Source organism: Phallusia mammillata, chromosome 4 (genome assembly GCF_965637545.1).
Source record: "Phallusia mammillata chromosome 4, kaPhaMamm4.hap1.1, whole genome shotgun sequence".
NCBI classification, from domain to species: Eukaryota; Metazoa; Chordata; class Ascidiacea; order Phlebobranchia; family Ascidiidae; genus Phallusia; species Phallusia mammillata.
Genome location: NC_137255.1, coordinates 5,828,831 through 5,846,729, shown reverse-complemented (window position 1 = coordinate 5,846,729; position 17,899 = coordinate 5,828,831). Strand labels below are relative to the sequence as shown.

The following is a 17,899-nucleotide window of genomic DNA, read 5'->3' as shown; positions in this document are numbered from 1 at the left end:
GATTCTACTGTATTGTTAATACGGTAAATATTATGCGCTTCGTTTTGAAAAACGTAATTTTTGCAAAGAATTCCGAATCTTGTAGCCAAATTTCAGAAGCATGTATCTCATTAAAAATACATTGCTGGAAACCATTTCGCCTGTTTTTGTGTTTTTTTGTGTGTGTGCCCAAATTTACAGCACGTGCTGGGCCACGAATCGTTATCAAATAGACATTTGGACCACAGACCAAAAAAGTTTGGGTACCCCTGATATATACTTTCATTGCTTTTTCGAAAGTTCTCTCTTCCAAATCCCGTTTTTCTTATTACAATATTGTTTTCGTCCGAATTTGTTTTCCTTTTTTCTATTTAACGCTGGTTTGTTAAAGGAAAAACAGTCTTGTTATTTGTGTTTGTTCTTAAAGGAAAACCTGTCTTATCGGTTTAGTTTTTTCCTAAAGGAAAATCAGTCTTTTTATTTGTTTGATGTAAAAGAAAAACCGCTGGGTCCCCTCCATTTAGAGAAACATTTTGTTTTCGTCCCTAATTGGTTTCCTTTTCTGTCCAACGCTGGTTTGTTTCACTGTTTCAAATTTATATACTTGATAGTTAGTTATCTAAAGTTGACCTCCTAAACTTTAACCCAGGTTGATCCAGCTGTTCATCCACAGGCCCCCAAAACGGGAAAATTTTAAAACGTCTATACTTGCTAAAGTACATGACTGAAGAAGTTTCATACGTATTTGGTCGGTGCATCGCAAATGTTTCAAAGCATTTTGTAACTTTTAGTTGAATTCACCCATTTTTCATTAAAATTGCAAACAATCAAAATCGTCAACATTGTAAGCCTTTGTTACAATTTTCATGTAAATTTACAGAGATCGTATGATGAAATTGGATGTGCCACAGTTGACGATGTCGCTTTTCGATTGCTTCAGTGCTTTTATGTTGACAACAAACGCTCAGGAGCAAAAGATAAAACGTTCCCATGGAACCATTGTAAGTAGGCTTTTTCTATTGACATAAACTGATTTCACTTATGTCTTAAGAAATGTGGTTTGACATAAAATGAAATGAGGTAGGTTTTTTTTGAGTAACAAATTTTTACTTAAGCTTTGGAAATAATTTACTTGACTGGCGTGATCATTAAACTAGATTTATTCCAACAAACTTTAATTGTAAGACTTTAATCATAGCCACTTAACTTAAGGATCTTCGAAACGATTCGAGTAAATCTAAAAAATTTACGCATAATGCGTCATTAGTAGGGCTGTTATCAAATAAAGGTTTTGAATTTTTCAAATAATCAAATAATTTTTTTCTTTCAAATCAAATAATTCAAATAATTTAAAAATCCAACGATGTAAGGCCCAGAAACGTTAAAGAATAATGACATTTAAAACTTATTAAACAAAAATGGCAGTGTGGTTGTGCTCTTAGTCATTAAATTTATGCTAAACCTTTTTTTTAACTAAAAAACAATTTAGTACAGACATGCTTCAGTTATTCTTCACATTTGGTAGAACCATATGTATTCTCCACAGGTATTTTGTTCACATTATTTTAACAGGTTTTTCGTAGACACTTAGTTCATTAAACTTTGGTCTTTAACGTTTTAACCACTTGCTTGAATAACCTTAAATGTTACTAGGTGTAATTAATACCAAAATATAAGCTAAAAAGTAAATTATCATGCTTTAGTCCAATATATTTTGGGGAAAGTGTATATAATGCTAAAAACACATGTGGCAGTGCTTTTGTTTACACTCCATTTCACAAAAATGTCACCAATTTGTTCAAATAAATTGATTTTGCATCTAAATTAAGGTTTACTGCATAGGAAAAAAATATTTGATTATTTGAAATGAGTGAAAAATTATTTGATAAATTTTCAAATAATTTAAAATTTCAAATGATCAAATAATTATTTGTTTGATAACAGCCCTAGTTATTAGCCTTTAAAAAGACTGGTCTTAAGTAAACATAATTTGAGTTTTCAACTGGTAGTCCATGACTTTTTGCGTGGTCCACAGGACATTAGTCATATTTGGTGATAACCTGTAATTAGTTACATATAATGTATTGAATATTCAATACGGAAAAGGCGTATCTAAGTTATTGGCCATTTTTTGTTAGCTGTTAGTTGCTTAATATCGAAATTTTGCATTTTTAAGCCAAAGTGCTTGTTGTGGATGCTTTCTTTATCTTAACTTGAACAAGGTCCACGATATTTATTTAATTGAACTGGTCCATGACCTGAAACGAGTTGAGAACCACTGTCCTAAGTGAACCTTACTTTTAGAGTGTCGAAAAATTGGACCTTATTGGAATCGACATGTTATGGCGGATATGTTTGGAATGTCAGTCATCTGAAGTAGCTGAACGAGCCATTGTGGCTTTGGTGAAATATTCCTACTTAGATGTTGCCCAGAAGCTGAAGAAAGATGTATCAGTTCTGCATTCCAAGTTTCTCAACGAATGCTACAAGAGATTGAATGTAAGTTTTCAGGTTATTGATTTTAAACAGGGAATCGAACACTAAACCACGAAGCACTGTAGCAGTGGAGCCGCTTTTTCAAAGTGGAGAAAAAAACATTTTTTTACATTCACAGGCATGTTATTCGGGCGAGGAAGCACCTTCAATAGCAGAAGGTGTTACCATGACGACCAAGATCTTAGCGGCAAACATCCTTCCCGAGGTCGCCATATCTACTCCAACCCGAAGGTACGTTGCTCCTCTATAACTTTTTAACTTGTTCCTTGCGTCCAACTTAGTATTGCGCGCGATGTAGTGTTGGAAAAGGCGTTTTCATTATTCGATTTGCACTTTTTGGGCGCCAAACTGCAAACTTAATTGCACAAAGCCTAGCGTAACAAGCCACATACAAATGGTCTCTTGTGTTATACTATACGCCAGTAAATATGAAAGCAATACAGCTTAACACATGAAATATGTTTAAGTACCAGTGGTGGGATTCAGCCGGTTCTACAGAACCGTCTCACGAAATTTTATGAGATCAGCGAACCGGTTAGCATGACAAAAAAATTGAATCCCACCACTGGTATTGTGAGATCAGCGAACCAGCTGACAAAAAATGTGAATCCCCCCACTGTTTAGTACCCTTAGCTTAAACCGATCAGAACCAACCAAATGGTCTTAACGACCCCACTGGTCGTACCATGCCCATGTCTGCTCTTAGTTGTAACATTATGCCCGTTTAGCCGAGCGAACAAGTCATTGACGATCGAACGCCTTCTCAACATCGTCTACCAGTACATCACCGACATCGAATGGCTACACACTGAACCCCGTTCACTCTTACCCCACGGGGAGTCGTTTCGGGGAATTCCCATTACTCTGGAAGTGCGGTGTGACGCAGCAAACCGACCGGACTTCCGCTTAGCAACGCATGGCAACGAAACCGTCCGTAGTATTAGAAGAAAAATTGCAGCATCGATTGAGATGTTAGCAGAATATGTGCAGCTTCTAGTCAACGATAGAGTGATTCCGTTCTCCAATGACCGCTTGTTGCTACAGGATTGCAATTTTGCAGAATACCAAGTAAGAATTTTTTAAGTTGTTTTTAGTATTTATGTTGTTGTTTCTATAGACCCCAATGCACTGATTTTTTGACAAAATATGCTAAAAACAATCTCTTGATTAATTTTGATGTAAGTTTATTTAATTGGTTGTAGATTCTAATTGATTGTAACTTGAATCACGTTTCAAAATACGTATACTATGTATTAACTATCAAGTCATAATTTTGACGGCAGGTCATGGCTTTTGCTTGCTATACAGTTATGAACGGACGGTTTTGGAGTTTTGGTGTTTGGCAAAAGCTCTTTATTAAAAAAAAGCTTTTCCTAAAGTATAAAAGGCAAAATTCTTGTGTGCAAAATTGGACAATTTTTTCCTCATTATTAAATTTCTAAATTTTATAGGTGGTAGTTGCAAAAACGTCGTCAACGGTTTCAGCAATGCAGATTGAGGAGGAAAGTTCTATGAAAAATCAAGCACTGCTAGAACTGGTTTGTAAAGTTTGCTTTATTACGTTATTTAAATAACTCAAGGCTTTTTTTAACTTAACAGGTGAACGTCGTACAGAAAAATATTTGATAAATCTTGTTGAAATTTAGCCTTTGTTTGTATGCAGCATTATGTCATTCCATTTATTCTAAGCTTTTTAGTCATTCCAATTTTAATCATGGAGTTTTTTAGCCTATGTTGCATAGCTATTTTGACTACAGTCAGTACCTTATCGAATCTAGCAGGCTTGCAAGAGGGATTATATATACCGAATCAATTCAGTCTATCAACAAATATAGTCTTTTTCAATTTGTTTTTCATTAGTGGTAACTTTTTCAATAGTGGTAACAATAGTGTGTTAATTTATTCTATTTTTTTCCTTAATGTATCCATATGCCATGCAAATCGTCATTGATGCGTGGTAGGTCTTGGTCACGTGCAGTGCATGGCGCAACGCAGCCATTCAACCCCTTGTTGCTTAGGAACAAAAACTTCCATCAGTGATCCTGGCCAACTTGGGAAACAAGGTCTTCGATGTTTTGTTTCAACTAACCGATCTCGATCAACCTCAGATCACAAACTCAGTGAGAAAATTACTCCTGCTCCTGCCGACTGATCCGAGACTAAAACGAAGCATCGACGTCACCGATATTTGTAAGAAACCGACTTTAATGTGTTATAATAGAAGGAAATTTGTATTCAATTAGTACTGTGCTTCTCAAACTTTTTTATTGTCGGGGCCAAATGGTAGTTTTTTAAGTGTGAGGGAGCCGCAAAAAAACTAAACCTTGAGAAAATCACTACCTTGACAGCTAAAATAGCAATCTTTGGTGGTTTTTGATAGAGTGTTGTTTAAAGCTCAGTTGGTAGAGGGCGAGTCCCGGAAAGATTCTTGTCGTGGGTTCGAATCCCACCGCAGGCTAGATTTGTTTAGCCTACGCCTTGCCATATGGAAGACCGGTTTGATTCGGTAATAACGTCTTAAATAGGCCTGGCGTACTATGATTTATAAATGAGTATGCTGTGATCGCTGGTCTGCATGAACGCTTCAGGGCTGATCCCAGTAATGAATTTATGTTCATTTTAACTGTTTGTAGAAGAAGTAGTAATCTTAAATCTATAAACTTTGTTGAGATTACAGCAACTAACGTAATATCTTCTTCATACAAAAGCAATTCATTTTTAAATATCTGCACATTAAGAAAATATGCGCATGTTACATATCAAAATATGTTGTTTTTCAACTTGATGCCATTTTAGGTGACACTGACTCAGCACTTGGTGACATCAACGAGAGTGACTCAGCATCTACCGTGTCGTCGGGTTCAGAACAAATGGAAGGTTCAATGTCAATCGACGGCAAGTCGTCCAGCAGAAAGCAGAGGTAAAAAAATTGAAATTCTTGTTTTAAATACGCTGAATTGAAATCTGATTTTGTCACATGATTTTCAGGTCATCTGACCTTCTGTTCCGCGCCAATACACACGACATGAACATATTTCGTCTTCAGTACAACCTTGAAGTTTTGAGTGGTTTGTTAATGCCAGTTGAACAGCAGAATCAGGTACATATTGCAATAAATTTAAAATTTCCTTCTCATGCTGCTAAAACATAATAGATTAAAGTAGTACTTTTTCAATTAGTGATTATTTTAGTGTTTTTGCTTTTATTGGTTCTTAACTGGTGATCTATGATGTCTTTTAGTAGGTCTTGAACTTATTAACTTGAATCGGTTGCATAAAAAGTATTGAGTCTTCAGAACTAGATGGCAAACCATTATGGTCTAAAACAGTCGTTCTCAAACTTTTTTGACCGCGACCCAAATCTGAGTATTATAAACATCTCACGACCCAAGCCTCAAACATCAAAAAATGTAACAATTTCGAGGCCACGTCGTCGCCGCATAGCAGTCCATCTCAAAATGGCTGCACGTTTAACGAGTTCTATTCGACAACACTATATAACACAACACACATTGTGGCTTTGCAGCACCATGATCATTGATAGAAGTGAATCCCAAATCTAAAAATGTTTCCTTGTACGAATACTTACTTATCCTCAAACGCTACGTTCAGTTTCGCATGATTAACTTTTATTCCCCTTGCTATGACGTAACAATTGCCATGTGCGTAACAGTAAAATTGGAAGACATGTCAGTATGTTGCAATGATTGGTTCATTTTACTGTACCACGTGGTCGAGTGAGGGGACTTTACTACAACATTAAGTAAATTCGTTTGTGTTTACTTAATGCAGTAATAGTTCGTTTGGTCAGAATTGAACCACCAAAGCGCGACCCATTTTTTGCCCCTGCGCGACCCATACTTTGAGAACCACTGGTCTAAAACGTTTAAAACTGGGCTGTTACTCCGTTGCCTAAAATGAATGATAACCAATGTACTGGAAAAGTTCTTCACTTTATTTTTGAAATAACTTTTGGTTTGTTAACCGCAATGACTTGCTGAGACAGTAAAGTTCAAACTGTTGTCCATTAAAACATTTTCTTAAGGCCAATGTGATATTTGAACGTGTGATATTGTGTGATAAAATAGACTGTCCATATTGCTTGCGACTGTAGAACTGTTTTTTTAACTTGACAGCATTGCAAGAGCCAGAAATAACTTTTCCCAAATATTTGGGTCACAGCATAAAATAGTTTGGCAAGCACTGTATTAGAACATTTTTAGTTGTCCTAAAATCCGAGTTTAATTAGTTTCAATCATTTATTGTTTTGCAGCCGATGGATATTGAGGACAGCGGCAGTTTTGCGCGCGCATTTATCCAGAACGGTGGGATCAGTGTCATCCTAAACGTCCTCCAGAAAGAGATCATCACTGAATCCCTAGATCAGATGTCGGATGTGGACACGAAGAGAGGTTGCTATGTTGTGACTCTCAGTATAGCAAGGTAGGTCTTGTAATCTTTTACTTATTTGGTAAAAAACTTGCATTGAGTTTTGTTTGTACATTTTACGGCACTTTTTTACGATTGTGGCAATTATATGACAGTATAGTTTTCATGACAACTATTTTGGATCGGTATTGTGTTTTGTCTTAGTGATGCAATGTACATCATTAGCTTCTTGCTAAGCTGTTTATTTATTTGACCAATATGGTACTAGTGATGGGACGATACCAGGTTTTGAAGCGAGTACCACATGTATATGCCTTCGAACCAATTACCGAGTACTTAAGTGTAGTGTTGCACTTAGTTGTATATCATTGGCTAATTTATCTGCGATGGTCGGGGGGCACACACACACATGCCGAAAAATGTAATCTCCACGTGATGGCGAAAAATATATACGTAAACTGGTGGAACTTTTTTCCAATTTTGTGCTGTCGGAAGCAAATATTGGCATAAACTTGCCCGTATTCTTATGGTGTAAATCGGCCTTCGGTACTCGCACGTTGGTATCGAAAACTGAGACAAAATATTTCGATACCGAGTACGAGTATCGATACCACTGAAATCGTTCGATACCGGGTACCGGGTACTCGTCCCATCACTATATGGTACTATTTATTTAATAGCTTTTTAGGTAAATTGGGTTTACTTACATCTAAATATAACCGGTAAAAGTACCTACTCCAAGTTAGTCTTTAAACAATTTAAACCAAAATACAAAGTGATTCTGTAGTGAAACGAAGTGTTTTGTAATTCAAGATAAAAGTTTAAAACCAAGTAGTTTTCGTACACTGCTGTGAACTATATGCATTGGTGGAATTACAATTTTTTGTCAGCCGGTTCTATCACAAAAGTTATATTTTAAAACGTGAGTTACTTGGATCTCAAAAATCGTTCTATCAGATAAGATGCAAAAATCCATTGACAGTATCCAGTAATGCTAACTGGTTCGCTGATCTTAAAATTTCGTGAGACGGTTCTATTGAACCGGTGCACACCGGCTGAATCCAACCACTGAGTGTATGTCTTATGAATTTTTTATTTAATTTTTTTAACGCCACAGATATCTTCTTTGCGTTGCTTCATGCTCTGATGGCGAATACACAACACATGACGGTAGTCATGGCAACAAGCGCATTGGCCTGACGTCAGAAGCTGCAGTCTCTCCACTAAAAAGGTAAAATTCCGTACATATCAGCAAACCATTTTCAAGTCAAAACCTCAAAGTACTAGCAGTAAGCCAATATTGTCTATTGTTAAGTGGTTGAAATCTGTTTCTTTTAACTTGTAGAGAGTCGCTTCGTGTGGGTTCGTCTGATGCTTCTGCTACACCTAACAAGCGAAATCGTCGCAGTATTTCTCGAAGTCCAGTTGTAATGGCAGGAGAGATGCCCCATGCAGTAAAAACCACTGTACAGGTAATGTATACATATACATAGTACATACGGTCAATGTCTTGTCACCAGCTGCACTGATGAGACCTTATAGGTTGAAACAGTGTGCACTGACTGCAGCTTACTTAAAGATACTTTGATTGTGAAAAGAGTTTGTTTGGGTATGGGATTGCCCCAACTCTTCTAACAGTGTCTCAGAATTAGGTGCTCAACCACCATAATTAAACGTCAAAAAATCATGTGCAAAAATTGTCAAGCAGAGTCAATTTTACAGCACAATTCAATACATTCCCAGTTTCCAATGTCAAAAATACTCTTAGTTTTATAATAATGAAACGTTTGACTTCTAAACTATTGTCAGATCGTTTGTGTGCAACTTTATAATATCTATAAAATATATGTCATTTTTCGTTCAGGTGCTTCATAGCGAGGAAGTCTCGTCGCTTATTGTCACGCTGGTTCGTATCACCTGGTTCGCCTCCGCGTGTAAGCTCGATCAGCTCGTTGTGAATCCGGACAGCAACGCAGATGGCACAAGCTTCCTGAGGTAACCAAAGCACATCGTTGTACGTGATATATGATTAAGTTCTTTCCACAAGAGATGATAGGGCATTGGTCATTTCTTGAACATATTTTGTTTTGCAGTTATTTCTTGCCCCAAGTATTTTTGATATGAAATGTTTAATGGGATTGGGGTGAAACTTCACAAGTGGTCTAACTCTAATACTCCCCAGGCAACAAAGCATTTAGAATCTAGGTCCATTTTGTTGTAAACTTGCACCACAAAAGGAAGGTTTTGTGCACACAAAACTGACTTTTCGGTCGGGTTCGGGCTTGAATTGCAATATAACGGAGTTGCTTTCGGCTTTTTTGACGCATTTTAACCAACTTTTGGGTCTGGTTCATATATTGTAAATCGGCATCGAGACGGGTTTCGGGCTTGTACTTTTGGGTTAAGGTCCGTTTACAACTCTGGTTCGTAAAGTTCGGGCAAAAAAGAACACCCTGATTTGCACATGTGTAAATGTGAAATCAGTGTATCTAATCCTGACAAGCCCAGTGGTTATTTCCAGTCCGAGAAATAGAAAAAAAAAAAAATCCTCCAACACATAACTAGTCTAAATACTAAAACGCAGAGCACAACGATGGAGTCAAGATTCCGTTTCTTCATCTGCTGCTGTGAGTCCGTTTCGTCATACGAGCACCAGCAGTGTATCCAGCGGAGGCAGTATGGAGTCATCCGATCATCGACCCTACGTATTTCGTGGTGATGAGTCAGCGTGTAAAAGTGCTGACTCACTGATCGCTCGACAAGCTCTGGAGCTGCTTGTAGCATGCCTCGAATTGCGACCGTCGCATTTAGGCAAGTTTTTTTTTATGGTTTGAATGAGTTTACATGACTTAACTCACTATACTCGGACTTAGTGATACCCCTTTTTTGAAAACCTTAATATTAAAAAAATATATTTTGAAAACCTCCACCTTACTTAGAGCTGACAAAAAAATTGTTGTTACGTAACAGTTTAATTCATTGAGGGTAAAAGTTCAAAGCTTGGTGCTTTTCTTGAAGCAACAGGCTGCCGAATCGCGACCCATAGTTTGGGACACACTGCCCTTGATTGAAACTATATCTATGGTATTTTGACCTTGCATACCGAAAGAAATTGTGTGCTTTTATTTTCAAGGTCATTTTCTAAAATTCTGATCAAACCAATTTCTAAGTTTATAACTACAGTCAAACTTCGATACTATGCCACCTTGATATTATGCCACCCTCGCTACTATACCACTTTTGATCGTCACCAACTAAATTCAATAGAAAATATATTTACTATGCCACCCCTTACCCTTGATACTATGACACATGAGTGTACAGTATTACTGTATTAACGGTCTGGTTCCGGATTGAAAATTGACAATTTTCGGTTTGAGCTCATGATAAAACAGAGAAAACATGAAAAACAAATCGTTGAGTAAACAAACGTGGTCATGTTAAGAGGTTTCACGGCTTTGCAGCGAGTTATGTAAACGCCGTTCCGTGCTTGTGTCACGACAAAACTAACAGATCTTGTTTGTTCTATGCACGATCTATCCGTTTTTTGTAATAAATTATACTGCATACTGTACCTTATACTGTATACTGTAATAAATTACAATCGTACAACACAACGTGGCATTGCAGTACATTGTTACGTCACAAGGCTATTTTTACAACCAACCCTCGGTATTATGCCACCCTCGCTACTATGCCACTTTCTCTCGGTCCCAAAGGGTGGCATAGTATCGAAGTTTGACTGTAGTTTGAAAAATAAACTACATTTAACGAACTTAGAAGTGAATCACTTTGGACAAAGTGAATGGATATCTTGGTAAAGTTTTAGTTGTCTGAACGTATAAAGAATATTTTGATCTCATATGATAAAAAAGTATATTCGCTCATAACAATTCATCGAGTTTGCGACTGTTCGTCCTGTATACTTTTAGTTGCAGGGAATAAGTAATAGGTAGATTTATGCATTCCGGTACCTATTTTCACTTTCAGATTATAAAACTTTGGCATAATAAAATACGTTGCAAAAACACATAATATCTTTTCTGATTCGACCATTATTTGACCCAAGTTCTTGTTTTTACAGAATGCTTTTTCGAGGTGGCACACATCAACAGTTTTATCATCGATATTCTGGTTCAGCCTTCTGACAGCGATGTACGCGATTGTGCCGTTCACCAGGTTTACAATCTTTCCAACATTAGCTCGGCTATGAATAAGTCGCCAAGGCAAAGACTGCTTCAGGTCAGTTTGTTTAAGTTTGTTCAAAAATATAATGTGATTTGTTAAAAGCTTGAAATTACAGCTGTAAACAATCGTAAAAAAACTTTACTGCTTTTACCTGATATGTTTTGGAACTTAGTAAATCTTTCTTTGCAGTTTTTTCATTTATTGTTTTTGTCCCGTTTTTTATATTGTTTTCAGGCATTTGATGATGCTTATAAAAGCGAAATGCATTTGTTTCCGTAAAACAAATAAAATACAGCGACCGATTAAGTGGTTTTACGCTGAATTTTCATGATGTTTTGGAACTATCGGATTTTTTTAATGTCGTTTAGGCTCATTTGGCCAAAATGGGTTTCATGGGCAGACAACCGTTGAGAAAACAGAGCATGAGTTTTCTTGTTTTAGATTTTGATGAAAGCCCGAGTTCCATTTTGGCACCAAACCACTTTACTTCGACCCAAAACCCAAGCACTGGTTCGAAATTGCATCCAATATTTCACCTTAAGAGGAAAACTAATTGAGGACGCCATTGCTGAAAAACAGCAGGTAAAACTACTTTAAAAATTGGCAGATAATAAGAAAAGTCATGGTCGATAAAATACATGGGTTTAAAATAAAAATAGACGAACTTTAAACAGAATTGGTGTGAAATAGCAAAATTTGCAGTCTTCTTAATACTTAACGCTTCAACGACGCTATTCTTGTCACCCGTTAAATGTCGTGTCGTGTACTGTACGAACTAAGTGTAATTTAGTGTTTTTTTCGGTTAAAAAATGCGCTTGTTTTATCTACAAACAAAAAAAAACATTGGTCCATGTTTGCTACCAAATATTAAGAGTTTTCTCGCGAAAAGTTTATAACATTAGGTATTTTAGTCATTTGTTACATTTTTACACTAATTGTATTTAGCTAAATACAAAATATTCAAAAAGAGCATTAGACGATCAGCGTCGGTTAAATCTTTTATTTGCGAAACAGAAATATTAATTTCGCCTATCTAGAAGGCATCGTCAGTTTCCGTCTAAAAAGAAAAGGCCACCACCTTATTTCTCCCTCTGATTCCTGTAGTCTGTTATGACATTTTCACTTATAGCCCAGTAAAAATCAGTATTTTAGTGATTTGTTTTGTGCAATTAATATTTAATGTAAGGCAGCTTCATTAATAATGTGTTTCTTCCAATAAATATGTATCGGTATTGAAACGTATTTATTTCTAAATTTGCTTTTTTTCGCTTGCAGAAAGTCTGTGGTGTTGATGAGCTACAAAACCTGGAGGACGAAATTTGCTGGCTCACTGATTTCGAAATTCCCACCTCGACCGAATATGCTGAGTCATCGTCGGCCCGTCACCTTGACAACACTTTGCTGACGGGGCATCTTAGACTCATTAAAATCCTTACAGCGTCACCAAAAGTCAACAAAAAAGATATCGGTATGTAGGAATAACCAAAAACTGTTTTATATGGCTAGAAATAGCCAAGCTAGTATGACACGTACGTGACGTAACAATACAACTATTGTTTTTGTTCTAGTTCGAAATAACTTTTTTTATCTTTGCAAATTTTGGTGAATTGTCATTTTGCCAGTTATTTGATTTTTTATGATTTCTGTAAATTGATTTTTTGCCTTATTCAAATAGAATCATAAGAAAGATTAATAAACTTAATCGGGGAACACACGTGCAATAGTTGACACAGAAACGCATTCAGAGTAAACACCAAGTTAACTACAGCTGAAAAGACTGAGTGCAGTGTTATGTAAGTTGACACTGGACTAAATCAGTCAAAAAGTTAACAATTCCTGCATCATGGAAAACTACTGTGCGTCATTGAGTTGTAAGCGGCCTAAACCTAAAAAATACAAGCCCAAAAGCCGGCCCAAACCTTTTTTAACTAATACAAGCCCGTATTAGGCCCAAAAGTTAGGTTTAAGCAAGGTGAAATTACAATACAAATTTAAACCCAGCCCCGAATCAAGCCCGTTTTATGCAAACAAAACCCTGAGCCAGACCCGATTTGCATTTCTGTTTCATCATAAAACGTGTAGTTAATTTCGGTCAAACATTGAGTCAGTCATGATAAATGAAAGTTGTTCGAAGAACACAAGATAAATAAGTTTGGGGGTGTACAAAATTAACACCCTAAATGCCTAATAATGCTGTAAAGTTGCCATGCTTAGTAGAGTACTGGCTAGGCTTAGTACATTTCAAACCGTGGCTTACTTTAATTTTTATCTTCCACAGGATCACAGTTAATACCTCGTCTGCTGTCCGAGTTCCTGTTTCCGGCATCGAAGCTGATTTTGGACGCTTCGGCTGCTCAGAAAAGAAGCAATTTGTCGATCGCCAGCTTTCAACCAAAGTAAGTCAACGAGATTGTATTGCTAGAATGGAAATTTTCTTTGCAAGTTTTCTAGTTTAAGTTATGTGCCAAAATCAAATACTTTTGCGATTTTGCAAACCTTTTGGAGTTGGCCAACGACTAATGTTTTGCGTTGAATTTTCAGTAGCTATCGTTCATTGGCTTGATATTTTTACAGCTTTAACGTAGTTGAGAGATGTTAAACATTCAAATACCTTTGTGTGGGGTTATCAACTTTAACACTACAAACGATTTTGTTTAACCGCATAAACAACTTGTCACGCTAATATGCGATAATCTGGAGCACTTTCCTGACAAATTTCTACGGGTTTATGCTCCCTTTGCATTTAAACGGATTATATGATTACCCGCATTCGGCTGGGTCTATATGTACCTATCAAAATTGGGCTGGTTCTTTACCTGAGAATTAGTTACAGGACATCGTTAATTACCATGCACAATACCCGTTCAAAGTATAGACAAGGCAAATAATTGGGTTTTTGCGCAAAAAATTCTAACATCAGTTTCGTCAAATATAACTTAAAACAGAGATTTTCTAAAGCTTTTTCAACTTTGTTGTTGTTACAGATGCAGTTCCACGGAATCAAGGCAAGCGGCTTTCGACTTACTGATCGAAGTTTGTCGCAAATGTACTGAAAATTTGAACCTCTTGGCCACTCAGCTCATCTCAATGCATCACTATCCCGACCAGTCCAAAGCTAAGGTACATATATCCTCTTACATGTAACCGTGATGTAAAAAAATTCACATGTTAGTCGTTGCACAGCGGTCAAATTGAGCCGCGCTTTTTTGGTCGGGTTTGGGATTAATGTTATTTTAAACAAAGGGGGTTTGATTCGGCCTTGTTTCACACCTGGCCTGATTTATGCCCCAATTTCTTCACTTCCAGGCCTAATTTGTTTAAAAGAAACGGTTCAGGCTTTTTTAGTCTTGTATGATCAGGTTGGGGGCCTTTTAGACCTCAATTTCAGGCGTGCTAACTGCTCTGTAGTCGCTTGTTTTAGTCACCAGTCATTTTGATTGCTTGAATTCGAATCCTGCCGCTTGATTGCTTCAAAAAAAATCATTACAACTGGTCATTTTTACAAACCAACTGTTTTGCAGGAATTCGACTTTTCGCCATTGGTAGTGGAGCGTCCAGAGCATGGACTTGTTGGTTTAAAGAACGGTGGGGCGACTTGTTACATGAACAGCGTTTTGCAGCAACTCTTTATGGTCAGCAACATAAAGCAGGTAAGGCCGAATAATACCAGTTTATCGTATAGGAGTGGATCTCAACTTTGAGGCTTTGCGATTTTTTGGAGATTTTTCCAACACAATGCCACCCCGTCTGGCTTTATGCAGCCGTTGGTCTGCTTGGATTGTTTGGAAATGGTCCCAGTAATAAATATGATCTCATATATTTATGTATCTAGAATATATTAAATAAATATCTTCAATACTGGGATTAGCATTAAAGCATTTAAGCAGGCCAGTGATTACAAGACACTCGTATTTGAATTCCAGCACGCCCAGTCCATTAAAGGCTTTCTACCGAATTAGGCAGGTCTCTCAAGCCTTCACATAAGGTTAAGAATGGGCTAAAAAGCTAGCCTGTGGTGTGATTCGAAAGTAATTTTGGCAGGTTCACCACTTAGCCTGTGTAGCTCAGTTGGTAAAGCGCAAAGCCCAGGAAGGCTCCTGTCGTAGGTTCGAATCCCACCGCTGACTAGATTTTTCTAGCCTTTGCTTTGTCACCTGGGAATGCTTGGGAGACCGACTGATTCGACCTTCAGTGAGCCTGGCGTACTAAAATTTTAATACATGTATATTGTATACAGTAAACCTAGGTTAATCCGGACCCGTTTGGACTCGAAAAAAAATGTTTGGATCAATCAATGTTTATCAGTTCAAGTTATACCACATTACAAATCATTCGTACCTCGAGTTTTGTCCGAATTAGGCAAAGATCCGGATTAACCGAATCCGGGTTAACCTAGGTTAACTCTACAGCACTTAGTAATATTAGTTAAACCAGATTTTAATTTCCGATTTTGCACGCAGTTGATCCTGTCTAAAGGAGTAGAGGAAGAACCAGAGCCGGATAAAACGATTCTCTATCAGCTACAGAAGGTATTCGCTCATCTCCATCACTCTAGACTCCAGTTTCACGAACCGAGCACATTCTGGAAGACCTTTCGTCTCTGGGGTCAAGAGGTCAACATTCGAGAGCAACAAGACGCTTTCGAGTTTTTTACTGATCTCACTGACCAAGTTGATGAATATTTAAAGGTATGTTTTTTTTTCTATTTCGGAAAGGTAACACAGTAAACCGCGGTTAATCCGGAGCCGTTTAAACCAAAAAAATCCGGATTAGGCAAAGATCCAGATTAACCGATGTTAATTTTACGACATTACAAATCATTTGTTTTTTAAGTTTTCCCGAATTTCCGAAAAAAGCGAATCCAGCTTAATCGAGGTTTACTGTATTCTATATTTTTAATAAATGTGTCCTTTTCATTCTATTTCGAATCCGTTCTGGGGTCGGAAAACTAGGGCCAGAAGTGGCTCTTTTGAGAACTGCCCCTGGCTCTCATAAAAAATCTAAGTTTTTTTTAACACAATAAGTAATAAATCCTCTTCTGCACTCTATCAATGCGTTTATTGCTGCATACTTTTGCCCATATTAAGTTGAATTCGTAGTAAAAAAATATTGTAAGGCTCCCAAAGAAATATCTTTTCGAAATATATAGACTGTGTTTTTTTTCTGCGCTTCAAATTTTTTTTAACGTTTTTTATTTAACGATGCTCTTTTAGTTAATAAAACTAACACTACTGGCTGCAAACACTTGATTTTGATCCTAATGTTGTTGTTTTTACAGGCAAAGCAACAAAGTGGGATTTTCCGAGACACCTTTCAAGGATTATTCACTGATCAGAAAATTTGTGAGGGATGCCCACATAAGTAAGTGATCAATTAGTTGAAACAAAACCGTTTTTAAACATTTTAAGATGAACATCAATTCATAACTGGGATCAGCCCTAAAGCGTCCATACAGACCAACGATCACGGAACACTCATTTTTAAATTATAGTAGGCCCGGCCGGCGCTATAGAAAAAACATGTAGTTTATAACTTGTCGTTTGGGAGTGCTTGGTGACCGGCTGATTTGGTATCACCTCAAAAGGCCTGGTGTAAAAAAATAGTAATACGGTTAGCCTTAGTTAAACCGGATTTGGTTAATCCGGATCTTTGCCTAATTCGAACAAAACTCGAGGTACAAATAATTTGTAATGTTTAGTCTAAACGGGTCCGGATTAACCGAAGTTAACTGTACTATACATGTGCTGTTAGTCCATTTCTGAATAAAAATAAACCTGTAAAAATACGTTATGATGTTACAGGTATGAGAGAGAGGAGCCATATTTCGCTTTAAATCTCACAGTAAAAGCTGGAAGTCTAGAAGATTCTCTAAAGCAATTTGTCGCCGGCGAGAAACTTGAAGGAGACAATTCGTACTTTTGCGAGAAATGCAACGAGAAGGTAAATCCTGAATCCGCTGCAGCGAAAAACGACAACTGTGATTTGAACCTAGGTTTTTTTTACCTATTTGTTACAAATACAAAAAAATATACAAATAGACTTTAAGACGTCACACATAGCGTTACGTCAGATTGTTACTATTTGAAAAAAAAGAAGGTGGCTCGCTAAATTTGTTTAAAGCACTAGTTGAATAAAGAGATAAAACGTTTTTGACCAAGCTACTGTTTTATTGCCAGGTTTGCCAAACCTTATTTTTACGATTTGTCTTTATTTTGAACGACAATGTCTTAGAAAAATGTATTGTCATTATTTAAAAATTGTGCTTGTTTTTGACTTGAGTCCTTATTTTGTCTTATTTTCAACATTTTCAAAACTTTCATCTTTTTGGGCGTTGCGTATCGTACCAAAACAAGTTTTTGCTCTAAAATTTGGTGATATCATAAATGATATGTGTGAATATTAAATTCGTTTCGTTCAAAATTTAATTTTTCGTTTGTCCCTATTTGGGGGTCCATGTCGATGTCAACCGTGTTCATTGCATTCCAAATCAAACTTATCTTTACTCTGTTTCGTTGCAGCGTGCCGCAGTAAAGCGTACGTGCATCAAATCCCTTCCACCGGTGCTTGTGATTCAACTGAAGCGATTCAGTTATGATTGGGAGGCTGGAAGGTCGCTCAAGTTCGACCACTACTTTCAGTTTCCTCTCGAAGTCGACATGCAACCATACCTTGCGGAGACCATTGCAGGCAGCGACGGACAAAGAAGTACGTCATTCTGATATATTTTGTTGCGTCTTTTCTGTAAATCTGCTGCTATAACAGCTTTATATTGTGTAACAGTAATGTGATAAAAGGTCATCTTGTTTGAACGCGTAGAAAGTTGCATTTGCATAAAGATAGAAATAAAC

The 17,899-nt window shown here is 37.0% G+C and overlaps 1 protein-coding gene across 2 annotated transcripts in view; it reads left to right on the top strand.

Annotated features, from left to right (window-relative positions):
- LOC145222102 (ubiquitin carboxyl-terminal hydrolase 24-like) overlaps positions 1–17,899 on the top strand; it is a 38,666-nt gene that overhangs the window by 10,921 nt on the left and 9,846 nt on the right. For both annotated transcript variants that reach the window (XM_080088124.1, XM_080088126.1), the window contains exons 16-38: positions 860–980; positions 2,284–2,478; positions 2,594–2,706; positions 3,204–3,543; positions 3,927–4,013; positions 4,494–4,665; positions 5,272–5,395; positions 5,464–5,575; positions 6,748–6,917; positions 7,981–8,094; positions 8,209–8,335; positions 8,728–8,858; positions 9,448–9,674; positions 10,948–11,105; positions 11,493–11,633; positions 12,327–12,519; positions 13,330–13,447; positions 14,036–14,171; positions 14,573–14,701; positions 15,512–15,739; positions 16,330–16,412; positions 16,853–16,991; positions 17,570–17,756. In XM_080088124.1, the coding sequence (XP_079944250.1) occupies positions 860–980; positions 2,284–2,478; positions 2,594–2,706; positions 3,204–3,543; positions 3,927–4,013; positions 4,494–4,665; positions 5,272–5,395; positions 5,464–5,575; positions 6,748–6,917; positions 7,981–8,094; positions 8,209–8,335; positions 8,728–8,858; positions 9,448–9,674; positions 10,948–11,105; positions 11,493–11,633; positions 12,327–12,519; positions 13,330–13,447; positions 14,036–14,171; positions 14,573–14,701; positions 15,512–15,739; positions 16,330–16,412; positions 16,853–16,991; positions 17,570–17,756 (3,545 nt within the window). The remainder of the gene's footprint in view (positions 1–859; positions 981–2,283; positions 2,479–2,593; positions 2,707–3,203; positions 3,544–3,926; positions 4,014–4,493; positions 4,666–5,271; positions 5,396–5,463; positions 5,576–6,747; positions 6,918–7,980; positions 8,095–8,208; positions 8,336–8,727; positions 8,859–9,447; positions 9,675–10,947; positions 11,106–11,492; positions 11,634–12,326; positions 12,520–13,329; positions 13,448–14,035; positions 14,172–14,572; positions 14,702–15,511; positions 15,740–16,329; positions 16,413–16,852; positions 16,992–17,569; positions 17,757–17,899) is intronic.